Here is a 21791-nt window from a genome sequence, read left to right on the forward strand (position 1 = left end):
TTGCCGGGAGGGGCCCGGCTAGGGGCCCCCACCTGGCCGGGCCCCGGAACCGTTGGCCGGTTCCACGGAAGGTGTCACAAAGGGACGTGGGAGTCCCAGGCCACGGTGCTCCCCAGAACGCTCCCAGCCGGCATAAGGGCATGAGGCGGGCGGCTCCGCCCGGGCCCTAGCCAGGGGCTGGGCTAGCTGCACTCGGGGACGGGGCCTGGAGCCTACTTGGGAGGGGAAAGTCACAAAAGCCTGCAGACACCAGCAGGGACATAGGTGGCAGGGGCTCCCTGCACCGGGGATCCTCAAGGAATCCATTTTGAGGCACTTGGAAGAGAGGAAAGTGATCAGGAATAGTCAGCATGGATTCACCAAGGGCAAGTCGTGCCTGACCAATCTGATTAGCTTCTATGATGAGGTAACTGGCTCTGTGGACGTGGGAAAGTCAGTGGATGTGATAGACCTTGACTTTAGCAAGGCTTTTGATATGGTCTCCCACAATATTCCTGACAGCAAGTTAAGGGAATGTGGATTGGATAAATGGACGGTAAGATGGATAGAAAGCTGGCTAGAAGGCCGGGCCCAGCGGGTAGTGATCAATGGCTCGATGTCAGGATGGGGGTCGGTTTCTAGCCGAGTGCCCCAAGGTTCGGTTCTGGGACCGGTTTCGTTCAACATCTTTTTTAAGGATGAGGGGATGGATTGCACCCTCAGCAAGTTTGCGGATGACACTAAGCTGGGGGGAGAGGTAGATATGCTGGAGGGCAGGGAAGGGTCCAGAGTGACTTGGACAAATTGGAGGATTGGGCCACAAGAAATCTGATGAGGTTCCACAAGGACAAGTGCAGAGTCCTGCCCTCGGGAGGGAAGAATCCCAAACATTGGTACAGGCTGAGGACCAACCAGTTAAGTAGTAGTTCTGCAGAAAAGGACCTGGGGGTTCCAGTGGAGGAGAAGCTGGAGATGAGTCAACAGGGGCCCTTGTAGCCAAGAAGGCTAATGGCATATTAGGTGCATTAGGCGGAGCATTGCCAGCAGATCCAGAGATGTCATTATTCCCATTTATTCCGCTTTGGTGAGGCCACATCTGGAGTATTGTGTCCAGTTCTGTCCCCCTCTCCCCACTACACAAAGGATGTGGACGCATTGGAGAGGGGCCAGCGGAGGACAATGAAAATGATTCGGGGGCTGGAGCACATGACCTATGAGGAGAGGCTGAGGGAGTTGGGTCTGTTTAGTCTGCAGGGGTACGTCTACACTAGCACCCTAGTTCCTAGTCCGAACTACCTAGTCCATGCTGCGTGTAACCGCGGGCATTGAGTCCGCACTAGCGGACATTTAAAAATGGCGGCTCCCCGCTTATGCAAATGAAGCCGGGGAAATTCAAATCCCGGGCTTCATTTGCAACTCCGGTTGCCTACACTCCCTCCCGAGTTCGAGCTAGGGGGTAGTGCAGACAGACCCCAGGAGAGCAGAGCGAGGGGCACTTGAAAGCAGCCTTCAGCTCCCTGCAGGGGGGTTCCGAAGAGGCTGTTCTCAGTAACGAGGAAGGGCAGGAGGAGCATTCGCTCACGTTACAGAGGATGAGGTCCCAGTTGGATAATAGGAAAAACTATTTCCCTAGGAGGATGGGGAAGCGCTGGGACTGGTTCCCGGGGAGGAGCTGGAATGTCCATCCCGAAAGGTGTGTACATCCCTGCTTGACAAAGCCCGGGCCGGGTGGATTTAGCTGGGATGGGTCCTGCTTTGGGAGGGGACTGCACCCTTTGATTCCTGTGCTCTCTGCTAGTCCTGGGATTCTGTAACCCTATAAAGCAGATACCCGCAGTGAGGTGGGGGAGGGGGCTCCCGTGGGAATACAGCAGATACCCGCAGTGAGGTGGGGGGAGGGGGCTCCCCGTGGGAATAGAGCAAATACCCGCAGTGAGGTGGGGGAGGGGGTCCCCGTGGGAATAGAGCAGATACCCGCAGTGAGGTGGGGGGAGGGGGCTCCCGTGGGAATAGAGCAGGTACCCGCAGTGAGGTGGGGGAGGGGGCTCCCGTGGGAATAGAGCAGGTACCCGCAGTGAGGTGGGGGGAGGGGGTCCCCGTGGGAATAGAGCAAATACCCGCAGTGAGGTGGGGGAGGGGGTCCCCGTGGGAATAGAGCAGATACCCGCAGTGAGGTGGGGGGAGGGGGCTCCCCGTGGGAATAGAGCAGGTACCCGCAGTGAGGTGGGGGAGGGGGCTCCCCGTGGGAATAGAGCAGGTACCCGCAGTGAGGTGGGGGGAGGGGGCTCCCGTGGGAATAGAGCAGATACCCGCAGTGAGGTGGGGGAAGGGGCTCCCCGTGGGAATAGAGCAGATACCCGCAGTGAGGTGGGGGGACGGGGCTCCCCGTGGGAATAGAGCAGGTACCCGCAGTGAGGTGGGGGGACGGGGCTCCCCGTGGGAATAGAGCAGATACCCGCAGTGAGGTGGGGGGAGGGGGCTCCCCGTGGGAATAGAGCAGGTACCCGCAGTGAGGTGGGGGGAGGGGGCTCCCGTGGGAATGGAGCAGATACCCGCAGTGAGGTGGGGGAAGGGGCTCCCCGTGGGAATAGAGCAGATACCCGCAGTGAGGTGGGGGGAGGGGGCTCCCCGTGGGAATAGAGCAGATACCCGCAGTGAGGTGGGGGGACGGGGCTCCCCGTGGGAATAGAGCAGGTACCCGCAGTGAGGTGGGGGAGGGGGCTCCCCGTGGGAATAGAGCAGGTACCCGCAGTGAGGTGGGGGGACGGGGCTCCCCGTGGGAATAGAGCAGGTACCCGCAGTGAGGTGCTGGAGGGGCTCCCCGTGGGAATAGAGCAGGTACCCGCAGTGAGGTGGGGGGAGGGGGCTCCCCGTGGGAATAGAGCAGATACCCGCAGTGAGGTGGGGGGAGGGGATCCCCGTGGGAATAGAGCAGGTACCCGCAGTGAGGTGCTGGAGGGGCTCCCCGTGGGAATAGAGCAGGTACCCACAGTGAGGTGGGGGGAGGGGGCTCCCGTAGGAATAGAGCAGATACCCGCAGTGAGGTGGGGGGAGGGGGTCCCCGTGGGAATAGAGCAGGTACCCGCAGTGAGGTGGGGGGAGGGGGCTCCCCGTGGGAATAGAGCAGATACCCGCAGTGAGGTGGGGGGAGGGGGCTCCCGTGGGAATAGAACAGGTACCCGCAGTGAGGTGGGGGAGGGTGTCCCCGTGGGAATAGAGCAGATACCCGCAGTGAGGTGGGGGGAGGGGGCTCCCCGTGGGAATAGAGCAGATACCCGCAGTGAGGTGGGGGGAGGGGGCTCCCCGTGGGAATAGAGCAGGTACCCGCAGTGAGGTGGGGGAGGGGGCTCCCCGTGGGAATAGAGCAGATACCCGCAGTGAGGTGGGGGAGGGGGCTCCCCGTGGGAATAGAGCAGGTACCCGCAGTGAGGTGGGGGAGGGGGCTCCCGTGGGAATAGAACAGGTACCCGCAGTGAGGTGGGGGGAGGGGGCTCCCCGTGGGAATAGAGCAGGTACCCGCAGTGAGGTGGGGGGAGGGGGCTCCCCGTGGGAATAGAGCAGATACCCGCAGTGAGGTGGGGGGAGGGGGCTCCCCGTGGGAATAGAGCAGATACCCGCAGTGAGGTGGGGGGAGGGGGCTCCCCGTGGGAATAGAGCAGGTACCCGCAGTGAGGTGGGGGGAGGGGGCTCCCCGTGGGAATAGAGCAGATACCCGCAGTGAGGTGGGGGAGGGGGCTCCCCGTGGGAATAGAGCAGATACCCGCAGTGAGGTGGGGGAGGGGGTCCCCGTGGGAACAGAGCAGATACCCGCAGTGAGGTGGGGGAGGGGGTCCCCGTGGGAATAGAGCAGATACCCGCAGTGAGGTGCTGGAGGGGCTCCCCGTGGGAATAGAGCAGATACCCGCAGTGAGGTGCTGGAGGGGCTCCCCGTGGGAATAGAGCAGATACCCGCAGTGAGGTGGGGGAGGGGGCTCCCCGTGGGAATAGAGCAGATACCCGCAGTGAGGTGGGGGAGGGGGCTCCCCGTGGGAATAGAGCAGGTACCCGCAGTGAGGTGGGGGAGGGGGCTCCCGTGGGAATAGAACAGGTACCCGCAGTGAGGTGGGGGGAGGGGGCTCCCCGTGGGAATAGAGCAGATACCCGCAGTGAGGTGGGGGAGGGGGCTCCCCGTGGGAATAGAGCAGATACCCGCAGTGAGGTGGGGGAGGGGGTGCCCGTGGGAATAGAGCAGATACCCGCAGTGAGGTGGGGGAGGGGGTCCCCGTGGGAATAGAGCAGATACCCGCAGTGAGGTGGGGGGAGGGGGTCCCCGTGGGAATAGAGCAGATACCCGCAGTGAGGTGCTGGAGGGGCTCCCCGTGGGAATAGAGCAGGTACCCGCAGTGAGGTGGGGGGAGGGGGTCCCCGTGGGAATAGAGCAGGTACCCGCAGTGAGGTGGGGGGAGGGGGCTCCCCGTGGGAATAGAGCAGATACCCGCAGTGAGGTGGGGGGAGGGGATCCCCGTGGGAATAGAGCAGGTACCCGCAGTGAGGTGCTGGAGGGGCTCCCCGTGGGAATAGAGCAGGTACCCACAGTGAGGTGGGGGGAGGGGGCTCCCGTAGGAATAGAGCAGATACCCGCAGTGAGGTGGGGGGAGGGGGTCCCCGTGGGAATAGAGCAGGTACCCGCAGTGAGGTGGGGGGAGGGGGCTCCCCGTGGGAATAGAGCAGATACCCGCAGTGAGGTGTGGGGAGGGGGCTCCCGTGGGAATAGAACAGGTACCCGCAGTGAGGTGGGGGAGGGTGTCCCCGTGGGAATAGAGCAGATACCCGCAGTGAGGTGGGGGGAGGGGGCTCCCCGTGGGAATAGAGCAGATACCCGAAGTGAGGTGGGGGGAGGGGGCTCCCCGTGGGAATAGAGCAGGTACCCGCAGTGAGGTGGGGGAGGGGGCTCCCCGTGGGAATAGAGCAGATACCCGCAGTGAGGTGGGGGAGGGGGCTCCCCGTGGGAATAGAGCAGGTACCCGCAGTGAGGTGGGGGAGGGGGCTCCCGTGGGAATAGAACAGGTACCCGCAGTGAGGTGGGGGGAGGGGGCTCCCCGTGGGAATAGAGCAGGTACCCGCAGTGAGGTGGGGGGAGGGGGCTCCCCGTGGGAATAGAGCAGATACCCGCAGTGAGGTGGGGGGAGGGGGCTCCCCGTGGGAATAGAGCAGATACCCGCAGTGAGGTGGGGGGAGGGGGCTCCCCGTGGGAATAGAGCAGGTACCCGCAGTGAGGTGGGGGGAGGGGGCTCCCCGTGGGAATAGAGCAGATACCCGCAGTGAGGTGGGGGAGGGGGCTCCCCGTGGGAATAGAGCAGATACCCGCAGTGAGGTGGGGGAGGGGGTCCCCGTGGGAACAGAGCAGATACCCGCAGTGAGGTGGGGGAGGGGGTCCCCGTGGGAATAGAGCAGGTACCCGCAGTGAGGTGGGGGGAGGGGGCTCCCCGTGGGAATAGAGCAGATACCCGCAGTGAGGTGGGGGGACGGGGCTCCCCGTGGGAATAGAGCAGATACCCGCAGTGAGGTGGGGGAGGGGGCTCCCCGTGGGAATAGAGCAGGTACCCGCAGTGAGGTAGGGGGAGGGGGCTCCCCGTGGGAATAGAGCAGATACCCGCAGTGAGGTGGGGGGAGGGGGCTCCCCGTGGGAATAGAGCAGATACCCGCAGTGAGGTGGGGGGAGGGGGCTCCCCGTGGGAATAGAGCAGATACCCGCAGTGAGGTGGGGGGACGGGGCTCCCCGTGGGAATAGAGCAGATACCCGCAGTGAGGTGGGGGAGGGGGCTCCCGTGGGAATAGAACAGGTACCCGCAGTGAGGTGGGGGAGGGGGCTCCCCGTGGGAATAGAGCAGATACCCGCAGTGAGGTGGGGGGAGGGGGCTCCCCGTGGGAATAGAGCAGATACCCGCAGTGAGGTGGGGGGAGGGGGCTCCCCGTGGGAATAGAGCAGATACCCGCAGTGAGGTGGGGGGAGGGGGCTCCCCGTGGGAATAGAGCAGATACCCGCAGTGAGGTGGGGTGAGGGGATCCCCGTGGGAATAGAGCAGGTACCCGCAGTGAGGTGGGGGGAGGGGGTTCCCCGTGGGAATAGAGCAGGTACCCGCAGTGAGGTGGGGTGAGGGGATCCCCGTGGGAATAGAGCAGGTACCCGCAGTGAGGTGGGGGGAGGGGGCTCCCCGTGGGAATAGAGCAGATACCCGCAGTGAGGTGGGGGAGGGGGTCCCCGTGGGAATAGAGCAGATACCCGCAGTGAGGTGGGGGGAGGGGGCTCCCCATGGGAATAGAGCAGGTACCCGCAGTGAGGTGGGGGGAGGGGGCTCCCTGTGGGAATAGAGAAGATACCCGCAGTGAGGTGGGGGGAGGGGGCTCCCCGTGGGAATAGAACAGGTACCCGCAGTGAGGTGGGGGGAGGGGGCTCCCCGTGGGAATAAAGCAGATACCCGCAGTGAGGTGGGGGGAGGGGGCTCCCCGTGGGAATAGAGCAGGTACCCGCAGTGAGGTGGGGGAAGGGGGCTCCCCGTGGGAATAAAGCAGATACCCGCAGTTAGGTGGGGGGAGGGGGCTCCCCGTGGGAATAGAACAGGTACCCGCAGTGAGGTGGGGGGAGGGGGCTCCCCGTGGGAATAAAGCAGATACCCGCAGTGAGGTGGGGGGAGGGGGCTCCCCGTGGGAATAGAGCAGGTACCCGCAGTGAGGTGGGGGAAGGGGGCTCCCCGTGGGAATAAAGCAGATACCCGCAGTTAGGTGGGGGGAGGGGGCTCCCCGTGGGAATAGAGAAGATACCCGCAGTGAGGTGGGGGGAGGGGGCTCCCCGTGGGAATAAAGCAGATACCCGCAGTGAGGTGGGGGGAGGGGGCTCCCCGTGGGAATAGAGCAGATACCCGCAGTGAGGTGGGGGAAGGGGGCTCCCCGTGGGAATAAAGCAGATACCCGCAGTGAGGTGGGGGGAGGGGGCTCCCCGTGGGAATAGAGCAGATACCCGCAGTGAGGTGGGGGGAGGGGGCTCCCGTGGGAATAAAGCAGATACCCGCAGTGAGGTGGGGGGAGGGGGCTCCCCGTGGGAATAGAGCAGATACCCGCAGTGAGGTGGGGGGAGGGGGCTCCCGTGGGAATAGAGCAGATACCCGCAGTGAGGTGGGGGGAGGGGGCTCCCGTGGGAATAGAACAGGTACCCGCAGTGAGGTGGGGGGAGGGGGCTCCCCGTGGGAATAGAGCAGATACCCGCAGTGAGGTGGGGGGAGGGGGCTCCCGTGGGAATAGAGCAGATACCCGCAGTGAGGTGGGGGAGGGGGCTCCCGTGGGAATAGAGCAGATACCCGCAGTGAGGTGGGGGGAGGGGGCTCCCCATGGGAATAGAGCAGGTACCCGCAGTGAGGTGGGGGGAGGGGGCTCCCCATGGGAATAGAGCAGGTACCCGCAGTGAGGTGGGGGGAGGGGGCTCCCCGTGGGAATAGAGCAGGTACCCGCAGTGAGGTGGGGGGAGGGGGCTCCCCGTGGGAATAGAGCAGATACCCGCAGTGAGGTGGGGGAGGGGGCTCCCGTGGGAATAGAGCAGATACCCGCAGTGAGGTGGGGGGAGGGGGCTCCCCATGGGAATAGAGCAGGTACCCGCAGTGAGGTGGGGGGAGGGGGCTCCCCATGGGAATAGAGCAGGTACCCGCAGTGACGTGGGGGGAGGGGGCTCCCCGTGGGAATAGAGCAGGTACCCGCAGTGAGGTGGGGGGAGGGGGCTCCCCGTGGGAATAGAGCAGATACCCGCAGTGAGGTGGGGGGAGGGGGCTCCCCATGGGAATAGAGCAGGTACCCGCAGTGAGGTGGGGGGAGGGGGTCCCCGTGGGAATAGAGCAGATACCCTTAGTGAGGTGGGGGGAGGGGGCTCCCGTGGGAATAGAGCAGGTACCCGCAGTGAGGTGGGGGGAGGGGGCTACCCGTGGGAATAGAGCAGATACCCGCAGTGAGGTGGGGGGAGGGGATCCCCGTGGGAATAGAGCAGATACCCGCAGTGAGGTGGGGGGAGGGGATCCCCGTGGGAATAGAGCAGGTACCCGCAGTGAGGTGGGGGGAGGGGGCTCCCCGTGGGAATAGAGCAGATACCCGCAGTGAGGTGGGGGGAGGGGATCCCCGTGGGAATAGAGCAGGTACCCGCAGTGAGGTGGGGGGAGGGGGCTCCCCATGGGAATAGAGCAGGTACCCGCAGTGAGGTGGGGGGAGGGGATCCCCGTGGGAATAGAGCAGGTACCCGCAGTGAGGTGGGGGGAGGGGGTCCCCGTGGGAATAGAGCAGGTACCCGCAGTGAGGTGGGGGTTGTGAGCCCCCTGGCCCACCTCACTGGGGGTCTCTGTTTTCTCCCTTCTGTGAGTTCAGAGGGTCTGTCTACACTACGCCGCTAGTTCGCACTAGGAGGGTAATGTAGGCATATCGCACTTTCTAATGAAGCCCGGGATTTGAATTTCCCGGGCTTCATTAGCATAAGCAGGGAGCCGCCATTTTTAAATCCCCGCTGCTTCGAACCCCGTGCAGCGCGGCTACACGGGGCTCGAACTAGGTAGTTCGGACTAGGGTCCTACTCCGAACTACCGTTAGACCTCGTTCCACCAGGAGTACAGCTAGTTCGGAGTAGGACCCTAGTCCGAACTACCTAGTTCGAGCCCCGTGTAGCCGCGCTGCACGGGGTTCGAAGCAGCGGGGATTTAAAAATGGCGGCTCCCCGCTTATGCTAATGAAGCCCGGGAAATTCAAATCCCAGCTTCATTAGCAAGTGCGATATGCCTACATTACCCTCCTAGTGCGAACTAGCGGGGTAGTGTAGACAGACCCCAGTCATTCCACTCGTGTCAGAGTGGAGGTCGGGGCCGCAGTCGCCTGTCCCCCCCCACCCCCCGAGGAGCTGTGGGGAGAAGCCCTGGGTGCCTGCGGGTGGGGACGTGTTTGGACCTCCGGTCATGCTGGTTCATGGCCCTTTTGGGGGAATGACTGGGAGGGTCACATCAGGGCAAGTTGCTCAGGGCCAGGGCTACCTCCCGTCCCAGACTGGAGTCCTCCCTGGATGGAACCGAAGCAGCCACAGGGAGCCCCTCAGCCAACCCCCTTAGACACTCAGCACCTCCTGTGCCCCCCAGCCCCCCCTCACACAGGGGAGAGGTTATAACCCCTCCCCCACCTCCCCTCAGACACCCCAGTGCTCCCTGTGCCCCCCCAGACCCCCTTACACAGGGGAGAGGTTATAACCCATCCCCCACCTCCCCTCAGACACCCCAGTGCTCCCTGTGCCCCCCAGCCCCCCTTACACAGGGGAGAGGTGATAACCCATCCCCCACCTCCCCTCAGACACCCCAGTGCTCCCTGTGCCCCCCAGCCCCCCTTACACAGGGGAGAGGTTATAACCCATCCCCCACCTCCCCTCAGACACCCCAGTGCTCCCTGTGCCCCCCAGCCCCCCCTTACACAGGGGAGAGGTTATAACCCATCCCCCACCTCCCCTCAGACACCCCAGTGCTCCCTGTGCCCCCCAGCCCCCTTACACAGGGGAGAGGTTATAACCCCTCCCCCCAGACACCCCAGTGCTCCCTGTGCCCCCCAGCCCCCCCTCACACAGGGGAGAGGTTATAACCCATCCCCCACCTCCCCTCAGACACCCCAGTGCTCCCTGTGCCCCCCCCAGCCTCCCCTTACACAGGGGAGAGGTGATAACCCATCCCCCACCTCCCCTCAGACACCCCAGTGCTCCCTGTGCCCCCCCAGCCCCCCCTCACACAGGGGAGAGGTGATAACCCATCCCCCACCTCCCCTCAGACACCCCAGTGCTCCCTGTGCCCCCCCAGCCCCCCCTCACACAGGGGAGAGGTTATAACCCATCCCCCACCTCCCCTCAGACACCCCAGTGCTCCCTGTGCCCCCCCAGCCCCCCCTCACACAGGGGAGAGGTTATAACCCATCCCCCACCTCCCCTCAGACACCCCAGTGCTCCCTGTGCCCCCCCAGCCCCCCCTCACACAGGGGAGAGGTTATAACCCATCCCCCACCTCCGAACAGGCTCTCCCCATTCCAAAGAACCAGCCACCCTGCGAGGTCTGTTCACACCTTGGCTCTTACCCTGAGAGCCTGCAGAGCGTGTGGGGTCTGCCCGCCCCGGGGCCTGCAGGAGAGGAGCGGGAACGCGGCACCTCGGGCTGCAAGTTCTCACCTGTGCGCTGCAGCTGGTTGGGGGGCAGCTGGGAGCCGGCCATGGCTCTGGCCCCTGGCCTGGCCTGCCTGACGCTGTGGTCAAGCGCCGATCTCCTGCGCCAGGAGGCCGCCCCCACGGGGGTGCTGCTGGCCACCAAGTTGCCATGCAAGAGGCTCTGGTTGTCCCTCATGAGGAGCACCACCTTGCGGAGCTCCTCGTTCTCCCGCACCAGCGCCTGGATCTGCAGCCGCAGCTGCTCATAGGAGGAGATCACGGGCTCCGGCCAGGTGTCTGGTGCAACCAGCGAGTCCATGGGGTTGGGCGCGCCGCCGGCCCAGCTGGGCAGGGAGTTGTCCATGTCGCTCCTGCTGGCCATTCCTGCTGGCCCCTGCTGGCCACCGCTGCTGGCCATTCCTGCTGGCCCCTGCTGGCTGCCCCTGCTGGCCATTCCTGCTGGCCCCTGCTGGCCACCGCTGCTGGCCATTCCTGCTAGCCCCTGCTGGCTGCCCCTGCTGGCCATTCCTGCTGGCCCCTGCTGGCTGTCCCTGCTGGCTGCCCCTCGCCCCTGCTGGCTGCCCCTCGCCCCTGCTGGCTCTCCCTGCTGGCTGCCCCTGCTGGCCGGGGCCGGCCAGGGTGATGACAGGCGCTGGGCCCCTGGCGCACATTGTGATGTAAGCTGCCGCCTCAGCTCCTCGGGCTGGGCTTGTGCTCACAGGCTGGAGCGGCGCTGCTGGCGGGGAGGGGCTGTGGCCACAGGGCTCACCGGCCGGCGAGCCAGCAGGAGCCTGGCACAGTGCACAGGGCAGTGTCCTGCTGGGCCCCTTCCCTGGCACCGGGCACCCCCCCGCTGCACCCCGGCATCGCACCAGCACGGGCCAGCCCAGCACCTCCCCCTGGCTTTGCCGGGAGGGGCCCGGCTAGGGGCCCCCACCTGGCCGGGCCCCGGAACCGTTGGCCGGTTCCACGGAAGGTGTCACAAAGGGACGTGGGAGTCCCAGGCCACGGTGCTCCCCAGAACGCTCCCAGCCGGCATAAGGGCATGAGGCGGGCGGCTCCGCCCGGGCCCTGCATCAGGGGCCCCGGGAGTCCCCCTCAGGACCGGCGCCCACGTGGCCCCTGGGCTGGCAGCTGGGGCTCTGGGCGGCACGAGGCCCCATGGGAATGGGACGGCAGCACGAGCCCTGCTGGGGACAGCAGCAGCCAGGGCCCTGCAGGGGCCTGCTGGGGCTGGGAGGGGGCCGAGGCCGAGCCCAGCCCTCCGCCAGCCACAGGTACATGAGGCAGAACTGGGCCCGGCCGGCGGGTCTCTGCACGAGGGGTCCGGGCCGCAGTGGGCCCTGGGTGCGAGGGGCAGGAGGGGCGTGTCCCAGGGCCAGGAGCAGGGGCCGCGGGACGTTAACGCGGGAGGCTGGAGGCAGGCCAGCGACAGGATCCTGCAGCCCCAGCCGCACTGGGACTGGCCCGTCCTACAGCGGGTGGCAGGAGCCGGGCAGCGAGCCAGCAAGGGCAGGAGCAGCTGGGCCCTGCGGCTGCACCAGGGGCTGGGCTAGCTGCCCTCGGGGACGGGGCCTGGAGCCTACTTGGGAGGGGGAAGTGACCACTGCCGGCAGACCCCGCAGGGAGGTGGGCCAGGAGGGGGGTACCCCATGGGTACAACGTGAAACTGGTTTTCATAACCTCTCCCCTCTGTAAGGGGGAGTTGGGGGGCACAGGGAGCACTGGGGTGTCTGAGGGGAGGTGGGGGATGGGTTATAACCTCTCCCCTGTGTAAGGGGGCTGGGGGGCACAGGGAGCACTGGGGTGTCTGAGGGGAGGTGGGGGATGGGTTATAACCTCTCCCCTGTGTAAGGGGGTCTGGGGGGCACAGGGAGCACTGGGGTGTCTGAGGGGAGGTGGGGGATGGGTTATCACCTCTCCCCTGTGTGAGGGGGGCTGGGGGGGCACAGGGAGCACTGGGGTGTCTGAGGGGAGGTGGGGGATGGGTTATGACCTCTCCCCTGTGTGAGGGGGGGCTGGGGGGGCACAGGGAGCACTGGGGTGTCTGAGGGGAGGTGGGGGATGGGTTATAACCTCTCCCCTGTGTAAGGAGGGTCTGGGGGGCACAGGGAGCACTGGGGTGTGTGAGGGGAGGTGGGGGATGGGTTATAACCTCTCCCCTGTGTAAGGAGGGTCTGGGGGGCACAGGGAGCACTGGGGTGTGTGAGGGGAGGTGGGGGATGGGTTATAACCTCTCCCCTCTGTAAGGGGGGGTTGGGGGGCACAGGGAGCACTGGGGTGTCTGAGGGGAGGTGGGGGATGGGTTATAACCTCTCCCCTGTGTAAGGAGGGTCTGGGGGGCACAGGGAGCACTGGGGTGTGTGAGGGGAGGTGGGGGATGGGTTATAACCTCTCCCCTCTGTAAGGGGGGGTTGGGGGGCACAGGGAGCACTGGGGTGTCTGAGGGGAGGTGGGGGATGGGTTATAACCTCTCCCCTGTGTAAGGGGGGCTGGGGGGCACAGGGAGCACTGAGGTGTCTGAGGGGAGGTGGGGGAGGGGTTATAACCTCTCCCCTGTGTGAGGGGGGGCTGGGGGGGCACAGGGAGCACTGGGGTGTGTGAGGGGAGGTGGGGGATGGGTTATAACCTCTCCCCTGTGTAAGGGTGCTGGGGGGCACAGGGAGCACTGGGGTGTGTGAGGGGAGGTGGGGGATGGGTTATCACCTCTCCCCTGTGTAAGGGGGGGCTGGGGGGCACAGGGAGCACTGGGGTGTGTGAGGGGAGGTGGGGGATGGGTTATCACCTCTCCCCTGTGTAAGGGTGCTGGGGGGGCACAGGGAGCACTGGGGTGTCTGAGGGGAGGTGGGGGATGGGTTATAACCTCTCCCCTGTGTGAGGGGGGGCTGGGGGGGCACAGGGAGCACTGGGGTGTGTGAGGGGAGGTGGGGGATGGGTTATAACCTCTCCCCTGTGTAAGGGTGCTGGGGGGCACAGGGAGCACTGGGGTGTGTGAGGGGAGGTGGGGGATGGGTTATCACCTCTCCCCTGTGTAAGGGGGGGCTGGGGGGCACAGGGAGCACTGGGGTGTGTGAGGGGAGGTGGGGGATGGGTTATCACCTCTCCCCTGTGTAAGGGTGCTGGGGGGCACAGGGAGCACTGGGGTGTCTGAGGGGAGGTGGGGGATGGGTTATAACCTCTCTCCTGTGTAAGGAGGGCTGGGGGGGCACAGGGAGCACTGGGGTGTCTGAGGGGAGGTGGGGGATGGGTTATAACCTCTCCCCTGTGTAAGGAGGGCTGGGGGGGCACAGGGAGCACTGGGGTGTCTGAGGGGAGGTGGGGGATGGGTTATAACCTCTCCCCTGTGTAAGGGGGGGCTGGGGGGCACAGGGAGCACTGGGGTGTGTGAGGGGAGGTGGGGGATGGGTTATCACCTCTCCCCTGTGTAAGGGGGCTGGAGGGGTACAGGGAACACTGGGGTGTCTGAGGGGAGGTGGGGGATGGGTTATCACCTCTCCCCTGTGTAAGGGGGGCTGGGGGGCACAGGGAGCACTGGGGTGTCTGAGGGCAGGTGGGGGGATGGGTTAGAACCTCTCCCCTGTGTAAGGGGGGCTGGGGGGGCACAGGGAGCACTGAGGTGTCTGAGGGGAGGTGGGGGATGGGTTATAACCTCTCCCCTGTGTAAGGGGGGGCTGGGGGGCACAGGGAGCACTGAGGTGTCTGAGGGGAGGTGGGGGATGGGTTATAACCTCTCCCCTGTGTAAGGGGGGCTGGGGGGGCACAGGGAGCACTGGGGTGTCTGAGGGGAGGTGGGGGGATGGGTTATAACCTCTCCCCTGTGTAAGGGGGGCTGGGGGGGCACAGGGAGCACTGGGGTGTCTGAGGGGAGGTGGGGGATGGGTTATAACCTCTCGCCTGTGTAAGGGGGCTGGAGGGGTACAGGGAACACTGGGGTGTCTGAGGGGAGGTGGGGGATGGGTTATCACCTCTCCCCTGTGTAAGGGGGGCTGGGGGGCACAGGGAGCACTGGGGTGTCTGAGGGCAGGTGGGGGGATGGGTTAGAACCTCTCCCCTGTGTAAGGGGGGCTGGGGGGGCACAGGGAGCACTGAGGTGTCTGAGGGGAGGTGGGGGATGGGTTAGAACCTCTCCCCTGTGTAAGGGGGGGCTGGGGGGCACAGGGAGCACTGATGTGTCTGAGGGGAGGTGGGGGATGGGTTATAACCTCTCCCCTGTGTAAGGGGGGCTGGGGGGGCACAGGGAGCACTGGGGTGTCTGAGGGGAGGTGGGGGATGGGTTATAACCTCTCCCCTGTGTGAGGGGAGGCTGGGGGGGCACAGGGAGCACTGGGGTGTCTGAGGGGAGGTGGGCAGATGGGTTATAACCTCTCCCCTGTGTAAAGGGGCTGGGGGGCACAGAGAGCACTGGGGTGTCTGAGGGGAGGTGGGGGATGGGTTATAACCTCTCCCCTGTGTAAGGAGGGGCTGGGGGGGCACAGGGAGCACTGGGGTGTGTGAGGGGAGGTGGGGGATGGGTTATAACCTCTCCCCTGTGTAAGGGGGGCTGGGGGGCACAGGGAGCACTGAGGTGTCTGAGGGGAGGTGGGGGATGGGTTATAACCTCTCCCCTGTGTAAGGGGGGGCTGGGGGGCACAGGGAGCACTGAGGTGTCTGAGGGGAGGTGGGGGATGGGTTATAACCTCTCCCCTGTGTAAAGGGGGCTGGGGGGGCACAGGGAGCACTGGGGTGTCTGAGGGGAGGTGGGGGATGGGTTATAACCTCTCCCCTGTGTGAGGGGGGGCTGGGGGGGCACAGGGAGCACTGGGGTGTGTGAGGGGAGGTGGGGGATGGGTTATAACCTCTCCCCTGTGTAAGGGGGGCTGGGGGGCACAGGGAGCACTGGGGTGTGTGAGGGGAGGTGGGGGATGGGTTATAACCTCTCCCCTGTGTGAGGGGGGGCTGGGGGGCACAGGGAGCACTGGGGTGTGTGAGGGGAGGTGGGGGATGGGTTATAACCTCTCCCCTGTGTAAGGGGGGCTGGGGGCACAGGGAGCACTGGGGTGTCTGAGGGGAGGGGGGGATGGGTTATATCCTCTCCCCTGTGTAGGGTGGGGCTGGGTTGGGCAGAGGGAACAAGGGCCGGGCACGGGAGGTGCCCCTGACTCTCGTTTTCCGACCACAGCGGTCGCCCCGCCTGGCGGGAGCTGGTTGCCAGGAGACCTGCCGTCCTGCGGCCCAGCCCAGGGGCACTGTGGGTGCTGCCGCTGGCGCGCCGGAGCCGGAGCCGGAGCCGGAGCCGGGCGCATCGAGCGAGACACCTGCTGGCCCATGGCCCGGCCGAGCCCTCCCTGCGCCCCGGCCGGCCAGCAGCGCGAAGAGGCGGCGGCGGACAGCGCCGGCAGAGGCGCCCAGGGGTGCCCGTGCCAAGCGGCGGCGCCCTGCGGCCTGGGGGCACCGTCCCGCTCTGCAGACAGCCTGGACAGCTGCGCCTTCTCCACTGCCACCTCCTCCCTCAGCACCCCGCCTGTGGGAGGCCCGGGGGGCTCCGGCCTCAGCCCCGGGCTCCGGGGGCCCCGCCGAGGAGACCCTCAGCTCCATGCTGGGCGGCTGCAGCATCAGCCCCGGGGCAGCGGCCCGGCCCCTCGGCATCGGACCGGTCGCCCACTGCCAACAGCACCGCGGCGCTCCTGCTGGAGGACTTCCTGGCCCAGAAGGCGCGAGCCCAGGAGCCAGCAGCCCTGCCTGCGGGCACAGGGGCGGGGGGCTCCCTGCACCCAGCCGCCCCCCCCCCCCCAGCCCGCCACCTCCAGCTCCAGCTCCCTGCAGCAGCTGCGGCACCACCGCCACGGCTTCCAGCTGGCCAGGGCCCGTTTTGAGCGCGGCCCGGAGGCCTGCAGCCGGCAGCGTGAACCCAGGCCGGGGTGGGGGGCGGGGGGCCACGTGGCGCTGCAGCCACAGCGGGGACGGCGGGCGGGCCGAGCCGCATCTTGCCCCGTGCAGCGCAGTCCGGGACTCGGGCGTGTGTGCCGCCAGGGGCCCACCCTGCCGTGCCACAGGTCGGCCCACGGGCCACGGCTGCTGTGCCACAGTTGAAGTGGTGGGCAGGCGTCCTCGAGAGGATCCGGGCCGAGCCTGGGGCTCTGCACTTCCCTGCGGCGTCTGCCCCCCTCCTGCCTGGGGACCTCAGAGCAGCATCCAGGGGGCCCAGGCGGCCGGGGGGGGCCACGAGGAAGCAGCCGGTGCCTGCGACTGGATCAAGGAGTGCTCCAGCGACCTGCCTGCCACGCCCGCTCCCTGCCACGCAGCACAGCGGGTGCGCTCCAGCCACAGCGCCGTGTGCTTCCACGCCCAGGCCACGGGCTCCTGGACCAGCGCCTCCTGCTCAGAGCACGCGCCAGGGAGCCCCTGCCCGGTCCCCCCGCCGAACTGCCGCCAGGCCCCGCCGCGGAGACTGTGGCGCCCCCCGCTGGCCCGGCAGGAGCTGCCCGTGGGACCCGGCGCCCACGAGGACCCCCCAGGTAGGTGGGGACACTCGCAGCTCACGCTGGCTTCAGTGCCCCTCAGGGTCCCAGCCCCCACGCCAGCCCCTGGCTCTAGGCGGGGCTCCGGCCCAAGGCTGAGCTATGGGGCTCGGGGCAGCCTCTCTCACTAGGCCCCCATAGCCACTAGTCAGCACTGCCATCCCCAGCTCTCGGCCTGCCTCCAGGCTGGGACACGCTCTGGGCCTGGCCATGTGCCCCCCCCCCCCACCCACTCCATTCAAACCAGCCCTGTGCCCGCCCCCTGCCCTAGCCCCATCTCACCTACTGCCCCCTCCCCTCCTCCCGCCCCAGTGCCACGGATCCAGGCAGCAGCCCTGGGGCCTGACCTCTCAGTGCGCACCTTGGTGCTAGGGCCCTGAGGTAGGGCCGGCTCTGCGCCCTGAGGGGTCCTGGCCCGGTGCCCTGCGGGGTCCTGGCCCGGTGCCCTGCGGGGTCCTGGCTCCGCACCCTGAGGGGTCCCCGGCTCTGCGCCCTGAGGGGTCCTGGCTCGGTGCTCTGCGGGGTCCTGGCTTCGCGCCCTGCGGGGTCCTGGCTCTGCACCCTGCGGGGTCCCCGTCTCGGCGCCCTGCGGGGTCCCCGGTTCTGCTCGCCAGCTCTCGCCCTGGGGGTTCCCCACCTGCTGGCTCAGGCTCTGCCTGGCAGCCACGCTGTGGCCAGGACCTGCACCCCCCCCGCGCTGAGCAGAGCAAGGCCCTGCTGCCCTGGAGACCTGGCTCCTGGCACCCAGCAAATCCCCGGGGCTGGGTGGATGCTGCTGGCCCCAGCACAGGGCTCCCCGAGGCCGGGCAAGCAGCCCCCCAGCTCCCTCTGGGCTCAGCCCCCCTTTGTCTCTCGCTTGGCCACAGCCCATCCCCCGGAGCTGGAGCTGCAGCGACACGGACCCCAGCGAGAGCCCGGAGGGCACCTGCGCCTGCACCTACTGCCCGAATCGGGGCCAGCGGCTGGGGGCCCGTGGCCGGAGCCGGCGGGACGCCGAGTGGGGGTGGGAGTGGGACCGCGGGACGGGGCCGGGCCAGGGGTGGGCCAGGGAGCAGGGCAGGGCCCGGCCCAGGGAGTGGGGCGGGGGCCACAGGCTGGGCCCCCCCCAACAGGGTGTGGCTCATCGCCGAGGCCTTCGAGCGGAGAGCTCGGCACGAGGCGGCGCGAGCCGAGAGGGAGAGGAGGGCTCAGGAGCGCAGGGGCCTGGGGGCCCCAGACCGCCCGGCGGGGGAGGCCCAGGCCCCCAAGGGCTGGTCCCATGACCCCAAGAGAGGCAAGGCCCAGGCCCAAGGCCCCCCAGCACAAGCTCCCCGGAGCCAGGCTGCCACCAAGGGCCGGCCACTGGGGCCCCCCCCACCCCCGGAGGGAAGCCCGAGCCCCGCGGGGGTACGGGCACCTCAGCGCCTGGCTGTGAGCGCGGGGGAGCAGCGCTGGGGGGCGAGGGGCCGGGGGGGGGCGCTGCAGCCCGTGGGGCGGGGGCAGGAGGCGGGGGGGGGCGGGGGGCACCGAGGAGGGTGCACGGGGGGGCGGAGACACTGCTGGTCCCAGGCACATTAAAGGCCCTGCTGGCTGCTGAGCCCCCGGCTGAGGAAAGATGAAACCCCCCCCCCGCGGCACCCCCGGGCCCCGCCAGCCGCCTGCCTCCCTTTCCTTGACCCTGCGGCGGTTGCCATGGCGCTGGGCTCGAGCCCACATGGCCTGGCCCCCCACGTGTGGGTCAGAACCAGCTCCCCAGACTGGCCTGCACCCAGGCCAAGGGGCATTCGCGCTGGGCTGGGCTGGGCTGGCCACGGCATGCCTGGGGCCCGACCCCCACCCTGCAGCCCCCAGAGCCACGGCCAGGCTGGCACAGCCCCTGCCCCGCCACGCCCCGCCCCCTGCTCCGCCCCCTGCCCGCCACGCCCCCTGCCCCGCCCCCCTGCTGTGCCCTCTGCCCCGCCACGCCCCACCCCCTGCTCTGCCCCCTGCCCCGCCCCCTGCTCTGCCCCCTGCCCGCCACGCCCCACCCCCTGCTCTGCCCCCTGCCCCGCCCCCTGCTCTGCCCCCTGCCCGCTACGCCCCGCCCCCTGCTCTGCCCCCTGCCCGCCACGCCCCCCTGCCCCGCCCCCCTGCTGTGCCCTCTGCCCCGCCACGCCCCACCCCCTGCTCTGCCCCCTGCCCCGCCCCCTGCTCTGCCCTCTGCCCCGCCACGCCCCGCCCCGCCCCCTGCTCTGCCCCCTGCCCCCTGCCCTGCCCCACACCCCTGCTCTGCCCTCTGCTCCCTGCCCCGCCACACCCCCCTGCTCTGCCCCCTGCCCCGCCCCCTGCCCCCTGCCCTGCCCCACACCCCTGCTCTGCCCCCTGCCCCCTGCCCCGCCCCACCCCCCTGCTCTGCCCCCTGCCCCGCCCCCTGCCCCCTGCCCCGCCCCACACCCCCCTGCCCCGGCCCCGCCCCCTGCCCCGCCCCCTGCCCCCTGCCCCGCCCCACCCCCCTGCTCTGCCCCGCCCCCTGCCCCACCCCCCTGCTCTGCCCCGCCCCCTGCCCCGCCCCCCTGCTCTGCCCCGCCACGCCCCCTGCCCTGCCCCCTGTCCCGCCCCCTGCTCTGCCCTCTGCCCCCTGCCCCGCCATGCCCCCTGCCCCGCCCCACCCCCCTGCTCTGCCCTCTGCCCCCTGCCCCGCCACGCCCCGTGCCCTGCCCCCTGCCCCACCCCCCTGCTCTGCACTCTGCCCCCTGCCCCGCCACGCCCCGTGCCCTGCCCCCTGCCCCACCCCCCTGCTCTGCCCTCTGCCCCCTGCCCTGCCCCGCCCCCCTGCTCTGCCCTCTGCCCCCTACCCCCTGCCTCACCCCCCTGCCACCTGCCCTGCCCCACTCCCCTGCTCTGCCCTCTACCCCCTACCCCCTACCCCCTACTCCCTGCCTCACCCCCCTGCCACCTGCCCTGCCCCACCCTCCTGCTCTGCCCTCTGCCCCCTACCCCCTGCCTCACCCCCCTGCTCTGCCCCCTGCCACCTGCCCTGCCCCACCCCCCTGCTCTGCCCTCTACCCCCTACCTCACCCCCCTGCTCTGTCCCCTGCCACCTGCCCTGCCCCACCTCCCTGCTCTGCCCTCTGCCCCCTACCCCCTACCCCCTGCCTCACCCCCCTGCTCTGCCCTCTGCCCCCTACCCCCTGCCTCACCCCCCTGCTCTGCCCCCTGCCACCTGCCCTGCCCCACCCCCCTGCTCTGCCCTCTGCCCCCTACCCCCTGCCTCACCCCCCTGCTCTGCCCCCTGCCACCTGCCCCGCCCCCTGCTCTGCCCTCTGCCCCCTGCCTCACCCCCCTGCTCTGCCCTCTGCCCCGCCCTGCCCCCCTGCTCTGCCCTCTGCCCTGCCCCGCCCCGCCCTGTTCTGCCCACAGCCCCCAGGCCAGAGCAGCCCCAGGGTTGTGCCAAGACCCATTTCCACCCCCCATGGGGAGCGACGTGGCCGCGGCAGAGACACCGGCCCCGTGGGGAGCGACGTGGCTGCACAAGTCCCTTCCCCCCTGCAATCCCGGGAACACCTGAGCAGCCAACTCCTGCCTGCCGCGCTCCTCCCCCTGTGCCCACGTGCCCTCCTGAGTGGCCAGGCCTCTGCCCCAGCTGCTCGGGGGGGCTGCCTGGCCCAGAGAGCCATGGACCCTCCCCGCCCAGCAGGGTGAGGCCAGAGGGGAGCCTCAAACCAGCGCCCCGACCTGCAGCAGCTCGGCTGAGATGCTTCGGCATCGGGCAGCTGCCAGGCCGGGCGGGGACAGAGCAAGAGGTGGCGGCTGCAGCATCCTGTGGCTGGGGGGTCCCGGGTCCCTCGCCCGCCCCGCGCCTGGCGCCTCACATCCGCCTCGGCCTGCCCGCGGAGCAAAGGTGGGCCGCAGAGCCGGACCCAGGCGTGGCCCGGCCCACGTGTGAAATCACCTCTCCTGGCTAGACCCGCAGGGCCGCCCACGGGCCACGGAGCCCTGTGCCAGCGCTCGACAAGGGCCTCGGCCCGCACCTTGCAGGGCCTTCACTGGGCTGCACGACCCTGCTCCCCCGTGAACCCAGGCGGCCCAGCCCACGCACCCCGCTGCCCACGTGTGAAATCACCTCTCCTGGCTAGACCCACAGGGCCGCCCACGGGCCACGGAGCCCTGTGCCAGCGCTCGACAAGGGCCTCGGCCCGCACCTTGCAGGGCCTTCACTGGGCTGCACGACCCTGCTCCCCCGTGAACCCAGGCGGCCCAGCCCACGCACCCCGCTGCCCACGTGTGAAATCACCTCTCCTGGCTAGACCCACAGGGCCGCCCACGGGCCACGGAGCCCTGTGCCAGCGCTCGACAAGGGCCTCGGCCCGCACCTTGCAGGGCCTTCACTGGGCTGCACGACCCTGCTCCCCCGTGAACCCAGGCGGCCCAGCCCACGCACCCCGCTGCCCACGTGTGAAATCACCTCTCCTGGCTAGACCCGCAGGGCCGCCCACGGGCCACGGAGCCCTGTGCCAGCGCTCGACAAGGGCCTCGGCCCGCACCTTGCAGGGCCTTCACTGGGCTGCACGACCCTGCTCCCCCGTGAACCCAGGCGGCCCAGCCCACGCACCCCACTGCCCACGTGTGAAATCACCTCTCCTGGCTAGACCCGCAGGGCCGCCCACGGGCCACGGAGCCCTGTGCCAGCGCTCGACAAGGGCCTCGGCCCGCACCTTGCAGGGCCTTCACTGGGCTGCACGACCCTGCTCCCCCGTGAACCCAGGCGGCCCAGCCCACGCACCCCCGCTGCCCACGTGTGAAATCACCTCTCCTGGCTAGACCCACAGGGCCGCCCACGGGCCACGGAGCCCTGTGCCAGCGCTCGACAAGGGCCTCGGCCCGCACCTTGCAGGGCCTTCACTGGGCTGCACGACCCTGCTCCCCCGTGAACCCAGGCGGCCCAGCCCACGCACCCCGCTGCCCACGTGTGAAATCACCTCTCCTGGCTAGACCCACAGGGCCGCCCACGGGCCACGGAGCCCTGTGCCAGCGCTCGACAAGGGCCTCGGCCCGCACCTTGCAGGGCCTTCACTGGGCTGCACGACCCTGCTCCCCCGTGAACCCAGGCGGCCCAGCCCACGCACCCCGCTGCCCACGTGTGAAATCACCTCTCCTGGCTAGACCCGCAGGGCCGCCCA

At 68.4% G+C, this 21791-nt stretch overlaps 2 protein-coding genes across 4 annotated transcripts in view; one reads left to right on the plus strand and one right to left on the minus strand.

The window, feature by feature from the left end:
* LOC142826412 (uncharacterized) overlaps positions 1–11074 on the minus strand; it is a 63332-nt gene extending 52258 nt beyond the window's left edge. Inside the window, exon 1 of one of the 3 annotated variants that reach the window (XM_075918649.1) lies at positions 10181–11074. In XM_075918649.1, the coding sequence (XP_075774764.1) occupies positions 10181–10682 (502 nt within the window). In that variant the 5' untranslated portion in view covers positions 10683–11074. The remainder of the gene's footprint in view (positions 1–10180) is intronic. The other 2 variants (XM_075918648.1, XM_075918650.1) reach the window with 2 other exon arrangements.
* Positions 155–20728, plus strand: LOC142826413 (uncharacterized). Its single transcript, XM_075918652.1, has 4 exons — positions 155–406; positions 15315–16650; positions 17520–17656; positions 20693–20728. The coding sequence occupies exons 2-4, from the start codon at positions 15729–15731 to the stop codon at positions 20726–20728; spliced, it is 1095 nt and encodes a 364-aa protein (XP_075774767.1). The 5' UTR covers positions 155–406; positions 15315–15728.
* Positions 20729–21791: the final 1063 nt, after the last annotated feature.

This window comes from Pelodiscus sinensis, unplaced genomic scaffold (assembly GCF_049634645.1).
Source record: "Pelodiscus sinensis isolate JC-2024 unplaced genomic scaffold, ASM4963464v1 ctg165, whole genome shotgun sequence".
NCBI classification, from domain to species: domain Eukaryota; kingdom Metazoa; phylum Chordata; order Testudines; family Trionychidae; genus Pelodiscus; species Pelodiscus sinensis.